A 25,761-nucleotide genomic window follows, 5' to 3' on the forward strand; every position below is an offset into this window, starting at 1 on the left:
TGAGTACAATAGATTTTACTTTTACCGACTCTGAACCAAGTGAGGTGGAAGAGTAAATATAGGCCTGTTAAGAAAAAAATGACCACTTCATTTGACATGCCTGTTCAACTGCTAATTAAATATATATAATAAGCCAACCACATGGCAGCAGCGTATACATTTAGGCATGTAGCTATGATCAAGATTAAGCATTGAAGTCCAAACTGAGCATCAAAGCAGGGGAGAGGGATAAAATAAAATTTAACCAGGCTGTTCTTTAATTGTTTCTAACTTGGTACTGATACAATTTTAAAGTCTATCAGTCATTGGCTTTTCCTGAAAGTTTGTTTTGTAGCACCTGGTGCCATAAAAAATGGTTTGAATTACTCAAAATTGACCATTTTATGGCCATTTACACCAAGAACAAATGGGTTAAAATGACTTGGCTTCTGATTTTTAATTTACGAAAAATATATAATTACTTAACTTTCACATTTCTTTATTTTTTATGAGATGGAGATGGGCTTCCATAGGGTTATGTATCTTAAGAATAGTGTAAACCTCCCACACAGTTGGCTGTGTTTGGCTAGAGCTAGTTTTGACTTGAGCGCTAAGCACCATTAAACAGGTTCACATAAATATCATATTTGAGGATTAAGGGTGCACAATTTTGGATTTTTACTGATATTGTCAGATTCCTACAGCCAATACAATGTTTAAATAAGTATTTCAGACCTAAAACTGCAGTCTTTTGAACACACTTTAAAGTTGAAGCATGAAGAAACAAACCTAAGTCCTTCAGAATCTCTTTAAAGTGTAAGGAATGAGCATGAACAAAGAAAATGACTTTGATTGACATTGGTCTGTTGGTCCAACCTAAAACTCCACAAACCTATTCGTATATATGGCCAAAATTTACAGTCAATATATGTTGATATTCACAGCCAGATATATTGGTTGTAAATAATCGCAGAATATCTATACATTGGTGTCTGCCGATGTTGATATCAGGCTGATAATATTGTTCATCCCTATTTAGGTAATACACAAAAAATGAATGCCCACAATGCTTTAATAAGTAGAAAGCTGTAGAATGTCTTAAATGAGATGTCTACACCTAAATTATTAAATCTCATTTCAAGACACTCCTGTGAAAGTCGCTTTCCCAATTGGCAGATACCTTGTGAGCTGTATTTATGTAGCACATACATTATTTTTGCTTTTTTTTTGGAAACAAGATTTTTATTTGGACTTGTTGGGTAAATGTGGATTATAATAAGCATAATAATAAATTCTTATTAGAAATTAGCAAATAGATCTGCTAAGATTTGAGTTTTGCAGTGTAGCTTTTGTTAAAAAAATGTAGTCAGCACAAATGTGACTTTTTGATTAAGACAATGTAATAATCAGGATTAGAATTCATTCTCAGTGGATGCTCAATGTTAAGACAGAAATATACAACAATTCATCCTGCTGATATCTCATTTGAATACAAAGCTTTAAGCTAGAGCCATGCTGCTAGTGTACTGAAAACCTGACAGTGCAATTAAACGATAGTAAACATGGATGAGTAAAGGTAAAAGATCAGACGAGTGTCCTTTAGACACAACATTCACCAAACAAACAGAGTAATGACACTATTAGGCTTGGTTCTCTGCCAAAAGCATAGACATCACATGGCTAAAACCATACTCAGTTGGCCTATGAGTGAACATTTGCTCTGGCATTCAAACAAAATCACCTACTGACAATCTGTAGACTTTTCTGATATGGCTCTGAGCACCAAGCAACCATTCTGAAATATACAGGACCGTGTCAAATGGTTAAAGAAATCTATATACAGAAAAAAAATGCTATACAACAGAGAGCCAAATAACCTCCAGCACTCATAATGTAGAGTGCAAAAACAAAGCAACCAAGGAACACATCAACATCGCCTGCATACACCCTGGTAAAGTCTATACACATATCTCTGATGGCATTAAAGCTCCTGTGAGGAATTTTTGGTTTGTGTTGATTTTGGGGAAAAGCAATCATCTTTTCTCTTGGATGATCTCATTGTATGCATTGATGGAGTTTTCCAACAAAACATTTTCATCTGACTGTCCTATTACATTTAAAAGTTGCTCACTGTTTCTTTAACATGCTGGAAATGATTTCCTTTGCCGCCTACCCCATGAGAATAGTTTCAGGTATTGAAGATGACATGTCATACCGCTTTTTCACCTTTTAACACAGTCTCATGTGGTAATATAAGGCTATAATGGTATGTCTGTGCCATGCTTTGGTCAAAATAATAAATCACCAGAGGAGGTTTTGACCCTGAACCGGCAGTTAACAGCCTTTCTCTAAACAGTCAGTTTTGGTGTCTTTAAATGCAGATAAGCTCCTTTTCATTCACCACATTCTACAAACCAACTTTACAGATGTTGTTTTACCGTTGCAGTGTGAAGATGCTTTTGGGAAGGTATTTATTTGATTTTGGACTAGTTAGCTAAATGCTATCATGTTTAATCAGATGGGAAAATAAAAGGCCTAGGAACATCGCTAACCCTAAGTTACATTGGACTACCGATGGGTGTTTCTGAGTCCAATCCACAGCGGGCGCTATATTGAAATGTTGTCTTCTTTGCAAACTTTAGATCAAACTACGAACACAAAAAAGGGTGGATCTGAGGTGGGTCTTCTGACTCCTCCAGGTAAATTATGCTGGGATGCAGTTACACCAGTCCCTAACTATGCAAAACTCAATATCATTATTTAAACCAAAATAGAAAAGCTATATATATATAAAAAAAATTGAATTCCTTGCAAAGCCAATGGATCGGCCAGATTCCATGTCTGTCATCAGGCAGATCCATTTCACAAAGCTCTAATCTGAAACGATTGTGCCAGATCTAAAAAATGGGCCTGACCAATCAGCGTCATCTGAGGAGAATGAGGCAGTTTGACAGTTTTATCAAAGACCACATTTCTTCATTAAATAAAGAGCAAAAACAGCACTGAAAGCTTTACATGGAGAAAATTATGTTTTTGCCCTTTTCCTTCTTCTGCATGGTTTTGTGATAACTATTGGAAGGGTTTATTTGTACTGTACGCCGATATGTACAGTGGCTCTACTGGTGGAGCAATTAGCTTGGCTGAAGCTTTAGTATAGTGGCAGCTTTATCAAAACTGGGCAACATTTCTTCATTAAATAAAGGGCGCACAACCACACTGAAAGCTTCTCTGGACAGAGATGTTTTTGTCCTCTGCTGACCAGCCTCTGCAGCTTTATCCAACAAACCCCACATTTTGTAACCTGCAACAGCGCCTGTCTGTAGAGCTCATGTTACTATAAGAGCTGCACGTCCACTCCTTATTTTGTCTCGCCTATTGGCTCATAATGAAAGTTACAGTCAGAACATTGTCCAATCACTTTACAGGATTTTTCTTCAAAAGTTCTGTCCTTCACAAACATTATGGGCACTTTCCCATATGAATGTTGAATATATCCTATACAACAGATTTATGAAACAGTCTAAATGGTGTTTCAGGTGTGGCTACAGGCATGAACTATTCTGACCAAAACCAATTTTGAACTCAGCTGTAAGTGTTTATTTCTGCTGTGAAAAATGTCATTTTAACATTGGATGTTTATGTAACTTGTGTTGCTTTGCAGCCAGCCTCAAGTGGACAATTGAGGATCTGCAGACAGACCACAGATTTTATATTACCCGACAAAGGACTATTAACAAAGGCTCATTTCACATTTTGTTAATATATCCCCTTTAAAATAATACAGAAATAATTGTGCATTGTGCTAGTGGTCTTTCTTTTGCTTTTAAAGGCCTTAAAGAGGCAGTGAAATTATTTGTCTGTTTCATATCAGACTAAAATCCTCATAGGAGCTTTAACATTAACCTGCTATGGTAGGCAATCAACTCCACTCGGCCGGTCTACAATAAAATTCTGTTCTAGTGTGCCACCCGGTGGTGACTATTTGGCCAAACAAAAAAGATGAAAAGGAAGAGGGTTACTTGAATAACATAAAACACAAAGGAGAGCTTAATCTCATCAGCAGTTATCACTGACTGCAGCAACATCAAAGGTCAATATCATGACCATGCATGTCCTATGTCCTAAACATCATTAAATATCAGTATAAGTGCCAAAACAGTGCAGCACAGAAATATGTAAACAGCAGGGATAAGGTAAAGAGAGGAAACACAAAAGGCTTCACAATTAGGCAAACGGATCCTCCGAACAACTTGAAAGTAATTTCAGAACAAAAAGTCAGGCGGTTTCCTGTAGCCTTTACAGGAAAGTTGAATATAGTGTCAAGACTGCATCTAAGTACAATTAAACGGTTCAATGAGCTATTTGAGGCAGTGCATCATGAAGTAAACAAACCAGCATTAAGTCCAGTGATTTACAACACATTATAGCGCTGTAAAAGAACCCTTACTCCTATTTGGTGTGTAGACAAAGCCAAGGAAAAACAAGCTGACAAGCCTCCATTGCTACGATGGCATCTCACCTCATCAGCTTTGAGTTTGAATGAAAGCTGACTGAACTTTTCTACTTTTAACATTACTTTCTCTTCAGGATGCTAAGTTATGGCAAAACATCATAATCTTGATCATTCTTCTATCTTTTATATTATTATTATTTTTTTTTCATTATTGATTCATTGGTTTATTTATTTTTTAGTTGTTGGTTTGTCTTCAATACCATTATTTCTTACTCTTACTATTGTTACCACCTTTGTTATCTTTGTTATCTCTCTGGTTTGCCAATGACAGAATGCACACATTCACTGTAACAAGTGGGGAAACTTTTGTTAATTAAGTGCCAAAACTCAAATTAAAAGTGTTGAAAGAAAAAAGAAAATAACCTTGATTTTTCTTATTGACATCAAGATACTTAAACATAATTACTCATTGATTCTAAAATATCTGCATCTGTGCTTGAATTTTAGTGATGTGTCATTCATTCATGAGTCAGTTTAAAGAGCCAGGTCCTTAATGTGAACAATGGGATCTGGATCCTGTTTCAGAGCCGGTTAGGGATGATCTTTTCTCCACACAACACACTAAGGACCTGTGCTTGGTTATTACCAAGTGTGTCATACAGCCTGTAAGGTGTTTAAGGGAGGCAGAATATTTCAGAAATTAATCTTGTGAGATATTCATAAATTACATTTTAAGCACAATTGGGAGTAAAATACCCACACAAATATCAATCATAAGTCATAACACTGCTATATTTGGCTGTTTTAATGAAGCCAAAGCGGTACTAAGTTTTGAGCAGATAGTTTTCTCTTCTTGCTGAGCTTAAAAATTTTTCATTTCAGTACGCAATTGAGCCAGTATTGTGTTTTTGGCCCATTTTTATTTAACACTCACTAAATTACTCTGAAAAACTGTACCCATCTGTTACACTGTATAGCCCAGCTTCTAAACCTTATACAATCCAACTTAAAAAAAAAAACTTGAATGAAGATTTGTGAAAAAAGTGCTGCCACAATTAAATGCAGCTGTGATCTATTGTTTAGCAAACTAGCTAAATAATAATAAACTGCTCTTCAGCACAAACATGTGGCTGAAGGTCAAATTTTTTCTTCATTTCTCCAAATCAAATCATAATATATGTCAAATGCAAATAATTGTTAGATTAAGGCACCTCTATCATCTGTTTAACATCTTTGCTGCAATTGTCTATGCTGCTGTCATCATTAGCAGTGAGTTGCCACCGCAGTTATGGCAGCCACCACTACATGGCAGCACACACAAATCAGTCCTTGGATTTGTCTAAGCACGCCTTAGGCAGACTTTCAATGTGAGAGAAATGTACCAGATACTTAAAAAACTATCAGTGTTGTGCTGAGAAGCCTAGAAGGACAATTTAAGGACTCAGTTTAATATTTCATTAACTGGAGTTTAAAATGTGTGTGCTGATTGTTTGTGCTCTTATTGGTGTCTAAAAAAAATCACTTATAAACAGTAAAGCATTGCACACCACTTGAGCCAGATCTCCACGTCCTGCATTGCTTTCTCATCCCCTGCTGTGGCTTTAAATGAGTTCAGTCAATCAACCTTAAGCAACTTGTTAAAAAAAGGCTCCCTGCTGCCAGCAGGGCTGCACCGGGTACATTATAATGAGTACAGTGTAGCTTACTACAGATATCTATGGCACAAAGGATCAGTGCAATAAACAGCAACCTGTCACCAAAACATAAACCTCCTCCTGACTGTCCCACCTGAGGGGACAGGACTGCCTGAGCTGTGGGGTGCAATAAATGGCAGACAGAAGGTACTAAAAAGCAAATCACACCAGCCCAATTCCAAACCAAGCTTCTAACAGCTGAGAGCTTGTTGAGAATAAATGAACGGTTACACAGGAAAATGTAGACCTATTCTCATCAATGTGATCTGAGGATTAAGCCCATACAAAGATCTCAGAGGATGGCGAGTAAGAGCCGTAGCAAATGAGGGATAATTGGAAAGTGGGCTTTAACGGGAACAAAAGAGATAAAGAGAGCTTCAGATTGAGTGAAGTTCAGCGGGGTTCATGCACGAGCGGATGCTGGCCCTGGAGGACGCGGTGAGTCGTGTGGGGTCGGGCTCTCTGTCTCAGAGGCGCTTGATTCGTCATCGTCATCATCTGTCTGCTCCGCGCTGTGGTACAGCATGAGGGCTTGGGTTTTGTGGGTGATGGTGATGGTGCAGGGACCCTGGGCCCATGGCTCCCCATCCACCTGCATGGGCATCTTGGAGTTCTTGAGAACCAGCTGGAGGAAAAGAGAACACCTGACATTTTAATATTTACAGTAATACTGGTATTTATAAACTTTAAGTCTTAAAAAATCACTGAGGATTCCCTTATTTACAATGATGTCAAGAAACAAAAATGCTCAATAAAAACAAACACCCACTGTGGTGGATTGGTTTGAGATCATCTTTAAATGTCTGAGAGAAACAAGACTAGCAGTAAAAATAACCATTCTCATTCATCATTTCTGTTCTAAATCATGGGGGATTCTGATCATGTCTAAAAGTGTATTATATTTATTTAATGTTTAGCGATAACAATATAAATGTCAGACATGAACACAAGCAGAGGATATTTGTAAAAGTGGCAGCTGGGTTAGTCACATTTGATCCGATCTCTCTGCTTTGATGACACAAACAGCCGTGAAAACTAATTTTACCTCGAGAGTCTCCTCAGCAGGCACTTATGGAGATAAACAGGAAGCGCTGTGGCAGCAGCATGTCTGTAGTGTGAGTGTGGGGCTGAGTTAGTGTGTGTTATTCCCTCACCCTGACAGTGTGAGCCTGCCCCAGCCGCACAGGATTGGCCAGCTTGACTTGGATCTGAGCACAGTGGAAGGAGCCAAACACACCCACAACCTCCAGCAGACCATCATCCAGCCTGCAGGGGGAGACAGGAATGGCACTGATGAATGTTCACTGCCAGCTGCTATGGTGACCTGTACTGCTTAATATAAATACTGAGTACTTAAAAAGGGGCCTTTGAAGTAACTTAAGCTAATTTCTGATTATCTATAGTGGATATGTGACAGAAAAAAACACAGATCTATTTATGCTAAGAGACATTATTATGCTCCACAACATGACAGTCCTTCTCTTACCGTGTAGGGGGGCAGGGCTCATCACCCATACCCTCCCAGAGTCTGCAGCCTCCACCCCAGTAACCAATGTTGCAGACGATTATGCCCTCCAGACTGGGCAGCACAACTCTCTCTCCATCCAGCTCCAGCTGTGGCAGGAATGCACAAATATTAACTGGATGGCATCTGATAAATCAGCAAACTCTTTCTGTCTTTGTCCTGGCAACAGTGCCATAGTAATGAAACACAGTACACATGCAGCTCCTATAAAAATTATTTAACCCCTTGGATGTTTAACCCTCTTATTGATTTTATAAATCATGTATGATTATGAGTATGAGAAAATACAACTGTCATATTTTCTCTAATCATTTATAAATGCCTAAAATATTCACATTTACACGCCTTTTTCCTCCATTGTGCCATTTCGCAAGTGAATGCAGTGCATGGTGGAAAATTCATCATACCCCTTGGTGTGGTCCTGAAAAATCTTTGTTTCAAGGGCTACGTAGCCCTTAGCCCTTACCCTAGCCCTTAGTTCAAAAGATAATTGGGACGGCACGCCGGTAGTCGAGTGGCAAAGGCGCACGCCATATACGCAGGCAACCTGGGTTCGAATCCGGCCCGTGGCACTATTTTCTGCATGTCTCTCCCCGCTCTCCTCTCTGTTTCCAACTCTATCCACTGTCCTATCTAATAAAGGCAAAAAAGACCAAAAATAAATCTAAAAAAAAAAAAAAAAAAAAAAAAAGATAATTGGGACACCCCTTCACCTGATGTGAATGTGTAAAACCAAGAGGTAAGGCTAAGGGGTAGAAATGGGATTGACCCTTATTTTCCAGCAAGATAATGACCTAACAAAAAACTACACAGAAAGGGTTTAAAGACAACAGGGTGAATGTTCTAGAGTGGCTGAGTCAAAGCCCAGATCTCAATCCAACAGAGAAATTGTGGCTGGAATTTAAAAGGGCTGCTCACACCCTATTCTTGTGCAACCTGACAGAGTTTGAGCAGTTTTGCAAAGATGAATACAGTAAAATTACAGTGTTAAGATGTGCAAGCCTGACTAAGATCTATAAACACAGACTCAGTGCTGTGATTGTGGCCGAAGGTGCATCCACTAAATACTGAACTGAAGGAGGTTAATATTTATGCATTTACTTATTTTACAATCCATATTTTCATTTAATTGACATTAGTTTGTAGAAATCTGTTTTCACATTGACATTAAGGACATTTTTTGTAATTTTTAGAGGAATTAAATTATATTGACCACGACTGATTTCAAAGTGGGCTGTGGCATTTTAAAGTTAGTAAATGCTTGGCGTTCGATGCAATGCAATGTGATACAATATGATACAATACACTTTAATAGCCTTATAGCACCATTGGTCTTGCACTCCAAGCTTCGCTCCTGCCTCTACAGAAGAATCAATAAATAAAAACAACAGAAACAAACCAACACCCATGTAAACTGAGAGCACTTATGGATGTGAACCAGTAAACCACACGAACATATCACACACATACCCATATTGCACAGATCTGCATAAAACACAACACAGAAAAAAATAAGAATAAACAAGAGCACATGACGCTACTGAACTACCCTTTATACTATAAAGCTGTCTTTAAATTTTTACTCAACTTTATATCTGTACAGTCAACACTAAGCCTACCTATTCAATCAAAATATAAGCAAAGTCATTATACGTCCAAGTGCATTACCAACAAAAGCAATTTTGATAACAGTGAAAAGTGAGACAAAAGCATTATAAGGAAGTATTGTAGTACGACAAAGATGCTCTGGCATACAAATTCTGTTTCCCAACGTGTAAGATATCTTTTTTGATGCAACCCTACCTAATGTCACATCACAGTTTTCATAGTTTTTTCCTCTATTGTATATATATTTGTGAAGACATTTGTCTCTCATTCTGATACTGAAACATTACAATCAACATATCTGACTTAAAACCAAATGTGATTTTTTTTTTAAATATCCTAAAAGCCTAGGATACATCCGGCTAAAGTGGATAAGTTTCACATGAAAAATGAAGGGGAAAAGGAAATCAAAAATGAAATCTTCAGATTCAGATCAGTAAGAGGCAGCAAGACAGTCATTTACTTTTCTCTTTGTGTAAGAGTGAAGAAAGACTTAACACAAAAGTTATAAAGAAGGCCACTGTACCTCAATCCTCTTATCCAGATCTTTACATTCCTGCACTAAACAATCTTTGGTTCCATACAGAAAATACACAGCCTGAAAAAACAGAAAAAGAAAGCTATTAATACCTTCAATGAGGAAACATATGAATACAGCAGTGTCTTTGTATTAATATTGCAATACACCTGATGTTTTGCATGTGATTCATATATTCAGATGGTGTGGTTCAGACTCTCTGACCTTGTTGATGATCCGGCTGGAGAAGAAGGAGGGAGTTTTCTCGCGGTGTGTGTGAAAGTTGAGCGCCATGAGAGCATCAGGACCCACAGAGAAGTAATTGTTCATGGACAAAACCTGAGGAGGCCAAGCAGGGAGTTTTTCACAGAGTTAAAACTTGTAGAAATTTCAAGCCTGAATGACAAAAGACTTCTGTAAATACGAAGAGGGCTGCAAAAGAGAAATTAAGATCACCTTCGGCTTGCGGAAGTAGAGGCCTTTTGAAGCCACCTGCACTTTCCATCTGAAGAGGATTAAATGGAGAATTAGCAGAAAGAAAGAAAGAAAGAAGCACAAATGAAACAGGAGCTTTGAGTGTCATATGTACAAAACCAGGTAAACAGTCATACCAAAAACAAACCTGCACATTTTCTGTTGCTTTTACTTTTCTTCCAAATATCAAAGTATTCATTTAAATTCATTTTCTGATGCTGATCATACTGGATGGGTCCAGGAAACGGGCCACAAGTGTATTCTTAGTGTTGAGCCAATAATGAATCACAGTCCAAAGTCCTATTTTCAGATGAAACTAAATTGTGATTTCATTTGGATATCAAGACCTCAGAGTCTGGAGGAAGGTCAGAGAGGCACTGAATCCAAGGTGCTTGGAACCCAGTGTTTTCAGTTTCCACAGTCATTGATGGTTTAAGGTGCCATGTCATCTGCAGCTGCTGGCCCACTGTGCTTTATCAAGTCCAGAGTCAACGCTTTCAGCCATCAACCAGGAGATTTTAGAGCACTTCATGTTTCCATCTGCTGAAAAAATTATGGAGATACTGATCTCCTTTTCCCAGCAGGACTTGGCATCTGCCCACAGTGAAGCTGAAACTACCAGAATCTGATTTGATGGCCATGGTATTACTGTTTGATTGGCCAGATAACTGGTCTGACATAAACCCCATAGAGAATCTCTGGGGAAATGTCAAGAGGAAGTTGAGAGACACAAGACTGGAGGCTGCTATCAGAGCAACCTGGGCTTTGTAACACCCCAGCAATGCCACAGACTGACTGGCTCAGTGCCACGTCACACAGATGCAGAAGGAGTGTGCAGAAGGAGCTCCAAACAATTACAACATAATTTTCCAGGACAATATTTCTGTATTATAAATCATTTTTATGGACTGGTGTTTTTTAAAATTGTAATAATTTGAGATTGTGGATTTTTGTGAGCTGTAAGCTGTAATCATCAACATTTCACTTTTTTAATTTAATCACAGGAAAAAAATGAACTTCTTCATGATGCTCTATTTATTAGATGGGTCTGTATGTTTTACAACAGGGTTTAGAATTTTACTAATTTCTTTTTAGGATCAAAGTTTACCTAAGTCAGCTGAAGGATCTTAATCTATCAGAGGCCTGACTGAAAACTAAAGAGGAACATGACAACTAGTGTCTTCACACATGCTCAAAACAAACAATACATTTACAGGGAATGCTGCATGTGTGAATGCATATGGAGGTGGCAGCACTCACATCAGACAACTGGTGTGATTGTTTCTTGCTTCTTTGTAATGTTTTTTGCTTGCAAGTACAGTATGTTTCCATCCTCATTTGTTTATACAACAAATATGTCCACTACATGTAGCACTAACATAAAACCAAAAACTGTCATTGTAGCATCAGACTCTGTTAGTTTGTCTGCCCTTTCTGCTTCCTTTTAAAGCCTCCATGCCGGCAGTATCTGAGGCTGGAAACATTATATTTTTTTTGAGTAATCCATCCATTCAGGTCGTCCTCGTGAATGCGATATCTCAAGTATGCTTTGACAGATTTTTATAAGTTAAGATCGACTGGCCTCATGCTCATTCCCTGCCATTCCTTGCCCATCCCTGTGGAGCAATATCCTTAGAATGCTAAGAGTGGTTTTCTTAAAACTTCGCACAAATGTTCACCGACTCAATTCTTAACCAATTTGATTTTGAAGGTCATAGGTCAAGGTTATCCAGGCTTATGGTCTTTGGCACTTTTTTCATGGTTTTGACATTTATACAACAGAAAACATCCCAGTTAAGTCTTGTAACTGTCCGACAATTGAAAATTTTGCTTGGGCTTGTAACTATAAAGGATTTGTTTCAGTTACAATTAGTGCTGCCAAACGATTAAAATTTTTAATTAGATTAATCACAGGGTTGCTGTGGATTAATTTTGATTAATCATAATTAAAAAACAATCATTTATAATTTATATTAATCACATTTCATTTTGCAAGCTTGGCGATGCGTTAGCCAAAGTGCTAACAGAATCCCAGACGAACGCATGCTTTGCATTAATGGGGTATTTTAAGCTAGAAGTGCTTCGGGGAAAAGAAAACTCCTTCCTGCAGAATGTGAATAATACTTTATGTTTTGTTTTTTTTTGTACTCAAATTTCCCATCGAGAGGGTCAACGTGCTGTTTAGCGTCTTCCATATTGAGTTGGTTGGTCACTACTGGATCAATGGCCCATTTATGCATTAACAACCATTAACGCATTAATTTTGACAGCCCTAGTTACAGTATGTCCTGCAGCACTTCAGTCTGTTGAGGCTTTGGTTGCAAACTAGATGGGTGTCAGTTCAAGACCCAGTACAGACCAAAGTGTGGACACTGGTCTGGTAGCTGGAGAGGTGTCATTTCCCTTGAGCAGGGCACTGAACCCCAACTGCTTGAGGGTTCCTTTATGCAGCAGCATCTATGGCATCTCTCCATAAGTGCATTACCAGAGGATCCTGTTTGTGCATGTGAACATGTTTTTCTTACCTTTGTGTTAATAGCATCTTCAGTACCAATGTAAACACTGTCTCTAGAGTACTTGTATATTCTCCTTCTTCTATTGACACTTCTACACAAACACATCCAACCGTCGTGACACGCATGTGTGAACAGGCTAGTAAGGAAGGTTTTCTGAAACCTGTCCGGAATTTTTCTTTCTATACATTTCTGAGTATATGTTGAAAAAAAGCTTAAGTTCTTCTTTTTTCCATCTCTATTCTTGTTTAGGTAAATATTTTCTTTTAAACATGGCCATTTATCAACTGTGTATTATATTTTGCTATCTTAGCAAAGCACTATTAAAGGCCCTGGACATCCATACACATTTTTTTTATTTTTTCTGGCTGATAAGACCATACGAGGATGAAAGCAGGCAGAGCTATGGTGAGAGTTTAGGAAGTGACAAATTCTAAGGACCAGTAGAAATGGTAATAGGTCAGCAGGTTCTCCTACTAAAACTGGCTCGACAGGATAGTGGACCTGTCAACCAAACAAACTTGCCCACGTCTACACAATCTTTAAAGCAGTACACTGTGAGATTTTTAAGCAGACTCTCAAACAGTCTTGGCGGAAAGTTATCTCTTACTGAATCACAACTGAATCGTTTACAATGCACAAGCATCCTGCATAATTTATGTGCTCACACTATGTGGTCTGATGGTCATGCACAACCTGAGTGCTCACACTGTACAGGTGAAGTCAGGACGGGCAGTGACAAAAATCTGTGGAGTTTCCTTCAAAAATGTCTGACATACTGAGGTTGAAGTCATACCTAGCCATTTTTCCTCTCTCTCTCTCTTTATACAGCATCACCATCCATGTCAGCTGGGGGTCTACAGGTGTGCTCGTTTATTTCCTTCATTATGGGAGGTGACATCAGAAAGTAATTCCTGCTGATATTATGATGATTTAGGATAGGGCTGGGCAATTAATTGAAAATGAGCAATTAAATCGCAAAATGGCCTGCTGCAATTTTCAACTCACAAAAGGTGCAATATTTCTTTGACCTGAAATTTGTGTCAAAATACCAGTTTTAAATTGTTTTTTGTTGCAGTGGAGATGTTATGCTTGACATATGCAATCATTTAGGTGCCATTTTTTTTAGAACAGTCTACAAAAAACCTACCTTCTTCATTTTTGTACTTTTCTCTTATTAAATATAAGAATGACAAAAACACTTCAATGCAATAACTCATATCCCATTTGCAATACAAGTCAAAATCATCAGAACTAGACACATTGAAAGAATTGTTCAGCCCTTGTTTAGGAATAAAAGAAAGTTAAGGAATAATCGCATATCAAATCGCAATTGCAATATTGGGGAAAAAAAAATCACAATTAGATTATTTTCCAAAATCGTTAATTTAGGATGTTTTCTGACAGTTTTCAAAGGTAAAAATAATCAAAATTTTAGGATTCTTCACTCGGGGCACTACTCTCTGCATGGAAGTGTCTGCAGTCATGCAACCAAAATATACACGTTAAAAATCCATCCAACCAGTCCAGAGCAGATAACTAGTTAAGTAAACCACTACACCTTAATGTCTCTTTTCACTTTAAAAAACTCACGGACAACTCAGCAAACAAGTCCAAAGTCATGTATGCCATGTTATATGAAACATTTACCTTTTCACTGTTCTCTATTCTTTTTCATCCATAAGTTCCTATTTATGTGGTTGAACTTGTGTCATAATTTTCAGTCTACTGAAGTTCCTTATTTTCTTTCAAAATAAGCAGATCTGTATCCAAACAAGAAGCCATTAACCCTTTGTTTAAGCCTGTACAAAAATACAAATGAAACTGAGATGAATAATGATTAAAAAATGTGATCATTTGACTGCTCTACTGAAAAGCTCTACCTTTGTGAGACTATTAAGAAGAAGATTCACAAGCAGAAGAAATATCATCACACTGTGAAGCTCTGTCCAATCAGAGCCTGGAAGTACCTGCAGAGTCCTACCTGTCCATTTTAACCACTTCTGCATCGAGGATGTTTCTGAGAACCTGCTCCACAGGGATCTCTCCTGCATACCCAGCACCCCAGCCTAAAGTGTTGGAGAGGTCATTTCCTGTTCCCAGGGGCAGGATGGTCACCCTCGGGATAAACTGATCTTGGCCCTGAAAGCAGAAAATGTGAAAGCAGCAGGTCTGGTGTTAAACAGGAATTATGAGGTCTTTCTATCCACTTATCCCACAGGGGGGTTACTGGGGGCTGGAGCCAATCCCAGCTCACAGTGGGTGAAAGGAGGGGTACACCTTGGAATGGTCACCAGTCAACCACAGGGCTAATATATGTAGGTAAACATGCATTTACAGTCACCTACAAGCAATAAACCTAAGCAAGTTTTTGGACTGTGGGAGGAGGCCTGAGTACATAGAGAGAACCCCCACATGCACAACTAGATCCAGACCTCACACAGAAAAGCCTTAGTCAATGGTGCAAGGGTTCTCAATCTTTTTGGGGCTAGGGACCCCTAACAGGGCAAAAAAATCTTCTGAGGACCCTGACATAACGCTCAGGCTGATTGAACATAAGTTAACTCCCATTTTTTCTCCTAGATGCTGTATTTTAAACTCTTTAACCTAAATACAAGCTCTTGTCCAGTTGAGTATGGCTTCTTACTTTTTGTGATCCTTTGAGCAGCCAAATAAGAAGCCCTGTGTGCTTTTTCTGAGGTTGTGCTCTGGTTCACATTCTTGTTTTCTGGCAGATATGTCACAATCATAACCAAGTTTTTATTGGCCAAAAGCAGACTTACGTAGGAGTTGTTTTAGTATGGTTGTTTTATGGCACTGTGGTCCCTATATGTATTTATTTGCTTTTAATAACATGGCATGTCTTTAATAATTTATTTTGAGTTATTCCACAGACCCCCAATCTGTGGCTCGTGGACCCCCAAGGTTCCTCAGACCCCAGTTTGAGAATCACTGCGATGGGGATTCAAGCTAGGAATTGTCCTGCTGTCTGATAAAGTTCAATAAATCCCATCTCACCTTTAACTTCATGGTATCAATGGCATCCAGCACCCAGCCCACTGTGCCATCACCCCCACACACAAGCACCCTGACACTACTGGGGGGCAGCAGGGTGCACAGCTGGAGGGCTTTGGGGGGAGTCAGCTCAGACAGGTCAAACACCTGCAAGACAGAGAGGAAAAAGACTGTTTGTCTGGATTTTCAAAAAATAAGTTTTCTTGACTCAACCCAAGGCCTAAAAAACAGGTGAAAAGTGCATAATGGATTGAACGATAGTCAAATTTCTGTAACTTCAGACTGACCTGCACTGGATTCAGCAGGGTGCGAAACTCTCCCAGCAGAGCCTCTCCCATGTTGTTCCCACTTCGTGTGTTTGCTAAGACCAACACTGGTGTCCAGCCACTGCCGCATGAAGAAGCCAGCTAGACAGACATATGCACAAAACATCAACAAGCCTGACATTAAAAAATCTCTGACACACCACAAAAAACCCATCTGTCTACTATGCCATGTGGTCCCTATTAACCAGTCACATGTTGAACACCTTGCTGTACTCCTCGGGATGCCGCCGGCGGAGCTTGTTGACACGATAGAGGTAGTGAGGAGGGATGATGAGGCTGTGGAACTCGCCCAGGTCACACTGGTCTGCGTCCTCCAAACTCTCCATGCAGTCATCGTGCACTGTGGTCTGACACCACACACACCTGACGGAGAGCAAAAACATGTTCAACTGCATATAACCATGTCCTGCTGAAAGGAAAAGAGCCCTGACCCTTCTAATGCAAGAGTGCTGGTCTGTCTCTAACCCTGATCTCTGACCCATGAAGCTGATGTTAGTGGGATTAGCAGAGCAATCTATCTGACAATATGAGATTATAAAGGCATATGCCCTTCCCTCCCAGAGAGCAGCAGACGTCCATTAGTGCAAATTAAATCTGGATTACACGACATGAGGATGTGCACCAATGACATTATACAGTACCTATAAAAGGGATTCACCCCTTGCATGTTTGACAGTTTTACTGATTTTAAAAATCAATCAGCCAATATAATTTGTCTTTCTGACAAAAAAACTCTTTAACGTCAAAGTGAAAACAGATTTCTACAATGTAAAGTCAATTTATACAAAAATATGTAAGGTCAAATAAGTGTTTGCGAAATGGAAGGAACATGGCCCTTGTGTAAATCTGCCTAGATCAGGCAGGCCTCACAAACTGTGTGACCATAAAAGAAGGAGGCTAGTGAGAGAGGTCTGAGGTTTTGAGAAAAAGTAAATCTCAAGTAGAGTTTGCCAAAAGGCATGTCAGAGACTTCATGGTCAAGTGGAAGAAAGTTCTTTGGTCTGATGAGACCAAAATGGCGCTTTTTGTCAATCAGAAAACAATCTTTGGCAGACACCAAAAACACTGCACATCATCAGAAAAAAACACCATGCCCACTGTGAAGCACGCTGGTAACAACATCGTTGGGATGCTTCTCAGCAGCCGGCCCTGGCTTGTAAAGGTGGAGAGAAATAAACACACCAAAATGTAGGAGAATACTGGAGGAAAATCTTATTCAATCTGCAAGAAAACTACAGAAGATTTATTTTTCAGCAAGACAATGACCCGAAGCACACAGCAGAAGCTACAGAGAAATGGTTTCAAGTAGGGATGTACAATATTATCGGTCTGGTATCAGCAGATATTAAAATGTCTGCTGATATTTACATCTAATATTTTGCCTGTGTATTTCAGCATAAATCAACTATAAATTTTTTTCCATACATACTAATAAATTAGTGGAATCTTAGAATCAACCAACAGACCTATGTCAGCTGAGGTCTGTTTCTTTATTTATCCTCATTCTTTAAACTTTAAAGTGTTTTTTAAGGACTAAAGGTCATCCTGAAACCTTAAAGTGTGTCCAAAATGACTGAAATTTATTGTTTGAAAAGCATATTTAAATATTGATATCAGTTAAAATGAATCTGTAAATATCAGCATATCGGATATCAGCAAAAACCTAATATTGTGCACCCCTAATTTCAAGACAACAAGGTAAATCTGGAGTGGCTGAATTAAAGCCCAGACCTCAATCCAATACAGAATTTGTGGCTGGACTTGAAAAGGGCCAACACCTGATTCCTGTGTAACCTGGCAGAGCTCTAGCAGATTTTGCACAGAAATGCAGCGCCCAGATGTGCAAGCCTGATTAAGACCTATTCACACAGACTCAGTGCTGTGATTGCAGCCAAAGGTGTATCTACTGAATACTGACTTGAAGGGGATGAATATTAATGCAGTCACATTTTTATTTTAGTTTAATCGACATTGCTGTAACTGCAACTAAATTTTCTATCAGCTGATCTAGGTTCACATAGTCTGTGAGGTGTCAGCTTCCATCACCAAAAAGCTCAACAGTGACTGCCCACTTTTTGGCATCTCTAATTCTGGAAGTAAATTTCTGTGGTAAAGAAACAACCAATGACTTCAGCAGCTGACAGCTCAAGTTGACTGAGATGGCTAATATTTTTGTAGTAACAATTAGAGATGTCACACTAGGATTGTGGGTAGTATAGTTCCTTTTCCCAAGATTTCTAGTACATGTATTTTTCTTAAAATGAGGCTGATTTTGTAGGACTTGTCTTATTCTAGAGGGTATACCACAGGTCCACACCAAGGTGGCTTTTGGTAAGTCCACTTTAAATGGCAATGACATTATGTGTGACATTCAAATCCAAAAAAGCAGCATAAATTATGTAATGCTGAATCTTATGGTGACTGTATGAAGGCGTAATTCTGATCCCTCTCCCGTCTATGATGTTCTAAAGATTTTTCTTTGTAAATTTCAGGGTAGATGCACTTCAACTACAACATTGTGGTGAAGTTACCTTTTAATGTTCTGTGTATTTATATTGTGGGCTTAAGTTTGAACAGAGCTTGTTTAGAGCCTCTCTACTCATCTGACTACTAAAAGCCCTTTTACACTGCAGGCTACACTTACCCATTCACACCTATTTACACCAAATGATAGAACAGGTTCCTATGTAGAGAGGCCAAATCTAATTCATAAACATCCATACACATTCACACATCACAGACTCAGCAGTGGGAGAAAATTGGGTTATGTCTTGCCCATTGACATGTGACTGCAAGGCAAGTTGCCGACTGTGCAATAATACTAACATGGAATACTAACGGAAATGAAAAAGTACGCTCCCGTTTCACTTTTTTTGTGTCAAATTATTCATAACAATAATGATGAATGCTGGTTGGAGGAGCCCCCTATGAGTTTTTACCTGGGGCCCCAAAAGACTAGCATCGCCACTGCGGCACCTGTGGCATCTCCTACCTGAAGTCACAGAGCTTCGGCTGGGTTCCACACTGCTGTTTGCACACTCTACAATAGCTGGCCAATGGGACGTTTCCGCGGACCCAGCGGTGCTCCATGGCTCCATCAGGGCCGGAGGGGGCCATGATCTCCTTGCACGGCAGGCTGCGGTCCGCCCGGCGAAGGCACATCTCGTCTGCACACACACCGCAGCAGTCGCAGAAAGCCCCTTGCAGGATGTGCTGAGAACAGACGCAGCAGTAGGTGGGCTTGTTGAACAGGTCCGTGTAATGCCAGCCATGCTTGCTCTTTCGGAAGAAATCCTTCATGTGCGTTTTCCGCTTGGAGCGCTGGGCGCTGCACCACAGGGTGATGATAACCGGCACGATGACGGCCAGAGAGGTCCAGAAGAGGAGGGTCCACTCCTCCCGGGAGCCGCAGTCGTCCTGCAGCTCGTCCCCCTCCCTGCACATCGTAGACGGGATGGTAGCGCGTGCGATGGTTGGTGCTAAGAGCGGAAATAATAAGTCTTGATAGAGAGGAGAGCTACGTAAACAACAGCGAGAAAAGACAGAACGTACGCCACGTTTTATCTGCGACACCCATGTTCACAGACTCCGCTCAAGTGTTGGCACTATACTTAGCATAAATATGAACATTGTTAACGTAACGAGCTATAAACAAGACACAGCGGTGTGACGTTGAGCCAATGAGCTACCTCGCTACTTTAGCTTCACCAGAGAGTATTTCTATGTCAAGATAATTCCTTTTACCATGAGGGTAAACGTGCACATGCGCACACAGTACAAACTACTAGAGCGGGGGAGCTTCTTCAAACAACTGACTTCAAAGATCCGAATTTTGAGGCAAAGTTCTGAATTTTGAATACATAAGTCACCTGTAAGTCACAAAGGTGTCCATCGTCTTACTTTTAAGAAGCCTGATATAAGACAATTAATACGTTTTAATATAAATTCTTAGTGGCATGCCAGGTGTTTGTAAGTGCCTTTTTGAGGCCACGCTCTTAGCATTTTAGTTATACATGTGATACTTAAACAAGCAGGTGGGAATGCTCCAAAGAAATAAAAAGTCAGGAAAAGTTGATCTGATTCAAACCCTAAGGGGTGTGCAATCTCTCATAAAAAATTTTGGTCGTATGTTTTTAAAGTCAGATCCAGGGAGCCACAAATTTCAGCACTGGAGACTGATTAAGCCCCTAAGTGAGGCAATTGGTAAAGTCAGGATTATCTTTGGGGTGTGATATTTTAGAGGAGGGATTAATGAAAGCAACACGGTTTTATTTTTTCCCACTTTTGGGAGTTTCTAGAAATAGTCATCAATACGAGAGGTTTCTTTATTCCACCTGTGCATTTTTCAGTGTGTCATTGTCTGTCTTATCTTTTTTTTCTTATTTTGCCCCTTGAATAAATTAATAAATAAACATAGATCTTCGGCATAACTCGCCATAGTTCACAGACATTTGAACGGGGCTATATTTAGCCTGTACGCGTCATACTTGTCACGATACAAATACACACCAAACAATAACACATTTTAAGATGATACATTTTTACGCATAGGCTTCTCTGTGTTGTGTTTGAAGCCGCTTTTTAATTATTTCCTGTTTGACTGAACATTTTTATGCGACAACAGAAAAAGGTGCAGCGGCCATCTCACTTTCTCTTTCATCTCTGACTGCGAGCTCCTGACTTTCACGCTGCTGCTCGACAGCGCGCATGCGCCCTCTGTTCGTGGTGAGCTCATGGCGTGTCAGATAATCACATTGAGTGAACAAAAGCGTTCTGTGCCTCAGGAATTAATCCGAGCAACGTTATCATTATAGTGCGCATAGAGATGAAGACGTGTCTGAAACACAGGGGGAGGCAAAGAGTAGGAAACGGAAACAATGACGCACAGTGACGTCTCCCCACCGACGTCACTGGCAGTACTCCAATCCAGAAGTGTTACAGTTAAGTAATGGGCAATTTAACAAACAATGTTGGCTCGTAACCTCTCTGGGCTCACTATTTGTAGTCCAAGATCAAAAATTCCGGTCAGCTAAGCTTGCATTTCTGGGCTGAAGGAAAACAAAACATCTTTATTTAGAACATACACCATGTGAAAGTTGGAGAACCAAAATAAGAAGCTGCTAAATATACATGTCGACGGAATCCCCAGTAATGACATTAGTAAAATGACAAATTAGATAGATAGATAGATAGATCACCAAAAGTTTTCGCTCACCTGCCTTGATTCGCATATGAACCTAAGTGACATCCCATTCTTAATCCATAGGGTTTAATATGACGTCAGTCCACCCTTTGCAGCTATAACAGCTTCAACTCTTCTGGGACGGCTTTCCACAAGGTTTAGGAGTGTGTTTATGGGAATTTTTCACCATTCTTCCTGTACTAAAGGATAAACCTTTGTAATGTTCGTTGTTGGGTCGGTGAATATTGATATATTCCGGTTAGAGAATAAGGTCAGGAGAGAGGATATATAGAGTCCAGATGTTTAATCATCCTTCACAAAACAGAGTGTGGTTTCTAAAGAACAAGAGAAATAATATGCATGTAACCAAATTAAACTTCCATAATGGAACACAACACTACATCCTAAATATGCAAGGTAAACTATCATACTAAGCAGAAAACATTTTAACAACAACTTACAGTCATCAAAGACGCACAACAAGGGGATGAAAAACTCCAGCCTGCTCCTGTGGGCTCTGTCAGTGCTCTGCTGCTACTGAGCTGTGCTGCCAGAACTCTGGCTCCAGACGCTTAACGAGCTCAGTGCGTACGCCGGTCTCTGGCTGAGCTCTGTTTTCTCAGGGCGTACGCCACTGCTGTTAGAGCAGGCTTTCTCACACTTCCAGAAGCGCATTTGTGAGGTCACACACTGATGTCTAATTCATCCCAAAGGTGTTCTGTTGGGTCAGGGTCAGGGCTCTGTGCAGGCCAGTCAAGTTCATCCACACCAAAATCTCTCTTCCATGTCTTTATGGACCTTTCTTTGTGAACTGGTGCACAGTCATATTGGCCATCCCCAAACTGTTCCCACTAAGTTGGGAGGATGGAATTGTCCAAAATCTCTTGGTATGCTGAAGCATTCAGAGTTCCTTTTACTGGAACTAAGGGGCCAAGCCCAGCTCCTGAAAAACAACCCCACACCACATTCCCCCCTCCACCAAACTTTACACTTGGCACAATGCAGTCAGACAAGTACCATTCTCCTGGCAACCGCCCAACCCAGACTCATCCATCAGATTGCCAGGTGGAGAAGTGCGATTCCTCACTCCAAAGAATGCGTCTCCACTGCTCTAGAGTTCAGCTGCAGCGTGCTTTACACCACAGCATCCGACGTGTTGCATTGCACCTGGTGATGTATGGCTTGAAAGCAGCTGCTCCATTCCATGAAGCTCTGTACGCACTGTTCTTGAGCTAATCTGAAGGCCGCATGAAGTTTGGAGGTCTGTAGTGATTGACTCTGCAGAAAGTTGGCGACCTCTGCACACTATGCACCTCAGCATCTGCTGACCCCGCTCTGTCATTTTACGTGGCCTACCACTTTCTGGCTGAGTTGCTGTCGTTACCAATTGCTTCCACTTTGTTATAATACCACTGACAGTTGAGGTGGAATATTTTGGAGGAAATTTCACGACTGGACTTGTTGCACAGGTGGCATCCTATCACAGTACCACTGGAATTCACTGAGCTCCTGAAAGCGACCCATTCTTTCACAAATTTTTGTAAAAACAGTCTGCGTGCCTAGGTGCTTTATTTTATACCAGTGGCCATGGAAGTGATTGGAACATCTGATTTCAATTATTTGGATGGATGAGTAAATACTTTTGGCAATATAGTGTATATTATTTTAATACACCCCATAGCATCAGAGATGCAGGCTTTTGATGTGCGCTAAGAACAAAATGGATATTACCATTTCTCTTTTGGAAGGACACACTGGTCTCCTAAAAGAATTTCAGATTTTGTTTCATCTGACCACAGAACAGTTTTCCATATTGCCTCAGTCCATTTAAATGAGGTTTGGCCCAGAGAATACGGCAGCGTTTCTGTATTGTGTTCACATATGGCTTCTTCTCTCTGTGATACAGCTTTAACTTTCATTTGTGCATGGTATGTCCAACTGTGTTGACAGACAATCATTTCTGTAAGTGTTCCTGATCCCATGCAATGATCTCCAGTACAGAATCATGCCTGTTTTTTAATTCAGTGCTGCCTGAGGCCCTAAAGATTGAAATACCTTTGAGGAACATTTTTATAAAATTGATGAACTGTTTTTAGATGCAGTTTATCACAGATTGGCAAACCTCTGCCCATCTTACCTTGAGGTACTCTGCCTCTCTAAAATGCTCCTTTTATAACCAGTCATGTCACTAACCTGTAGCCAATTAACCTAATTTGCAAAATCTTCCAGGCTGGTGTTCACCACTGCCTTTTCCAGCCTTTTGTTGCCCCACCCTAGATTCCTAGAAAAATGTGTTGCTGCCATCAAATTCAAAATGTGCTAAAATTTTTCTTGAATTGGTAAAATGTCTCAGTTTCAAAATCTATGTTGTTCTTTGAGAATATTGTGAATAAAATATAGGTTTATGAGATTTGCATATCATTGCATTGTGCTTTTATTTACACTTTCCCAGTGCCCCAGCTTTTTTGGAATTGGGACTCTCCTTTTAAGCCGCTGATCCCTTTCAGTTACTTCCAGGTTAGATCAGATTCTTAAATTGCATCAAAAGTGATCAAACATATTCAAAAAACATTTGAAAATATATTTTCTTCTCTATAAAATATATCTGACAAAGCTTGGCTATTTACTTTTTCCACACCTGCATAATGACAAAATTGACCCTTGTATGTTTGAATAAATCACAATAAAATCATTTTCTTTTTCAGGCTCATACCACTGGAATGAGTCCAAAGACAGTTGCAGTGTAACATGTGCTTTACTGTTGATCTGAGATTCACCAGAGATAGATAAATGAGGGCTGCTCTATGGTTATGGGCAAATAAATGACTGTAGCAGATGTAAAGTCAAAAGTCAAGAATATTGGACCTCATGTTCATCCCATACAAATCACATTACCACCAGACGTTCTTCCTGACACACCACTGTACTTTCACTGTCCAACAGTTTTTTAATCTTGCTGAGGCATATTTATAAAATGGCTTATATGTAGTTTTGTGCTTTCAGGTAATTATGTATCACAAAGACATCATGCTGAATAAATGACACTTTTTCTCAAATTAATGAAGCCAAATTCACTTGTAAAAAAGACTAGAGTCAACAAAGAGCCTCACTTGGAGAGAATTCTGTATATTTCCAGTCACCTGTAAGTTTCCATAACAGTAAAAACAGTGCTGTGTGGAATAGACAATTAAAAAATGACTGGCATACAATCCATTTACATGACGAATTTTGATCACTTATGAAACAAAAAAGGAACATTTGGATATAAAAATATTTCTACACAGACATACAGGCTACAGTTGACCACCAACTGCAGAAATAAAAATAAGAGCAAGCATTACTTTAAAATTCTTACCTATTAAATCAGAAGTTTAACATGAAGCTAGCTAATTGCTGCTTAAAAAGCTTAAAGCTCTTGCTAATAAACATCATGTTTAATTCCTCACAGAGGCACTTAGGATAACAGTAGTTAAGGCAAATGTTAGTAACATTAAAGGCAGGTTTTCAGCTGTATGCCCTTTAATTTGTGTGTAAAAAAATCTGAACAACTTCTCAACTCCCTTCTTAAATGCTGACAGTTCTACAAACCAGCTTTCACAAACATCACAGTTGACTTCTGCCTAGTTTAGCAGGCTCAAACAGACTATAACTGTCAGTGACTGTTTTTTTTTTTGGCTTATTTGAGCATTGGAGACTTTAGAGATTAAATGTTATTTGTCAGATATATTTCTTTAAGGGTAGTTAGGTTACATGAGGCTATGAAACACTAACAAACTCTTAATTCTGAAATAAAATAAATCCCTCTGAGAATCACCCCCCCACCCCCATTCTCAGAGTGAAATCTTGCTAAGCTGAATTTTACTGTATTCACCTGAAATCTCCTGGACTCCCAGGTTACTAAATGATCAGTTACAGCCTCATATGTTGACATAGCACACACACCCCCGGCTCACACGGGCGACAGAGACAGCCGGGGCGCATACAGAAACATGAGCGGTTTTGTCAGAGGCGCCAGAGCCTGAAGAGAGTCTCTTCCTGTTGGATGAGAACACTCTTGCACCAGCGCCAGGAGCTGGCTGCATTTGACCGCCTGGCTCAGGAGTTGCAATTTATTAATGCAACTTTTCAGGACCTTCTTCAGGCTGTCCCAGGAACAGTGATGCTATTCTTGCCATGGTGGGCCACACAACAGGATACCCCATGCATTTGTTTTATATAAATGAAAAAATAATTCAGCTTCCATCTCTCTTTGGCTCTGCTGGGGGCAGAGTGCATATTTGGGATCCTTGTTTCCAGGTTTTCAATGTTCCGGCAGGTGATGGGGCAACATCTCCACATGCAGAAGCCTATGTGAAAGCAACCTGCATCCTCCAGAGCCTTCTGGGGTTAACAGAGGCCCAACCTCCATCCCTGGAAGACTCAGTCCCCATAGAAAGAGCTGGGTGTCTTGGATCCGAAAAAGTCCACCAGGTTATTAC

At 39.8% G+C, this 25,761-nt stretch overlaps 1 protein-coding gene across 1 annotated transcript; it reads right to left on the reverse strand.

The window, feature by feature from the left end:
• Nucleotides 1-1,414: 1,414 nt before the first annotated feature.
• On the reverse strand, nucleotides 1,415-19,798 carry dgke (diacylglycerol kinase, epsilon). The gene is made up of 11 exons (XM_041786019.1): nucleotides 19,094-19,798; nucleotides 16,305-16,464; nucleotides 16,063-16,182; nucleotides 15,779-15,922; nucleotides 14,745-14,902; nucleotides 10,230-10,278; nucleotides 9,999-10,112; nucleotides 9,783-9,854; nucleotides 7,613-7,740; nucleotides 7,281-7,392; nucleotides 1,415-6,751 (listed from the first exon to the last, which is right to left on the reverse strand). The coding sequence occupies exons 1-11, from the start codon at nucleotides 19,543-19,545 to the stop codon at nucleotides 6,530-6,532; spliced, it is 1,731 nt and encodes a 576-aa protein (XP_041641953.1). The 5' UTR covers nucleotides 19,546-19,798; the 3' UTR covers nucleotides 1,415-6,529.
• Nucleotides 19,799-25,761: the final 5,963 nt, after the last annotated feature.

The sequence above is a fragment of the Cheilinus undulatus genome, linkage group 4 (genome assembly GCF_018320785.1).
Source record: "Cheilinus undulatus linkage group 4, ASM1832078v1, whole genome shotgun sequence".
Lineage (NCBI taxonomy): Eukaryota > Metazoa > Chordata > Actinopteri > Labriformes > Labridae > Cheilinus > Cheilinus undulatus.

Excerpts from the sequence above, each read along its gene's own strand:
- dgke (XM_041786019.1), bottom strand. The coding sequence starts at position 19,545 with ATGTGCAGGGAGGGGGACGAGCTGCAGGACGACTGCGGCTCCCGGGAG. Across the intron at positions 10,279-14,744 it reads GAAGTGGTTAAAATGGACAG|ATGGAAAGTGCAGGTGGCTT; the intron begins GTAGGACTCTGC and ends AATCCTCTTCAG. Across the intron at positions 9,855-9,998 it reads CCAGCCGGATCATCAACAAG|GCTGTGTATTTTCTGTATGG; the intron begins GTCAGAGAGTCT and ends CTGTTTTTTCAG.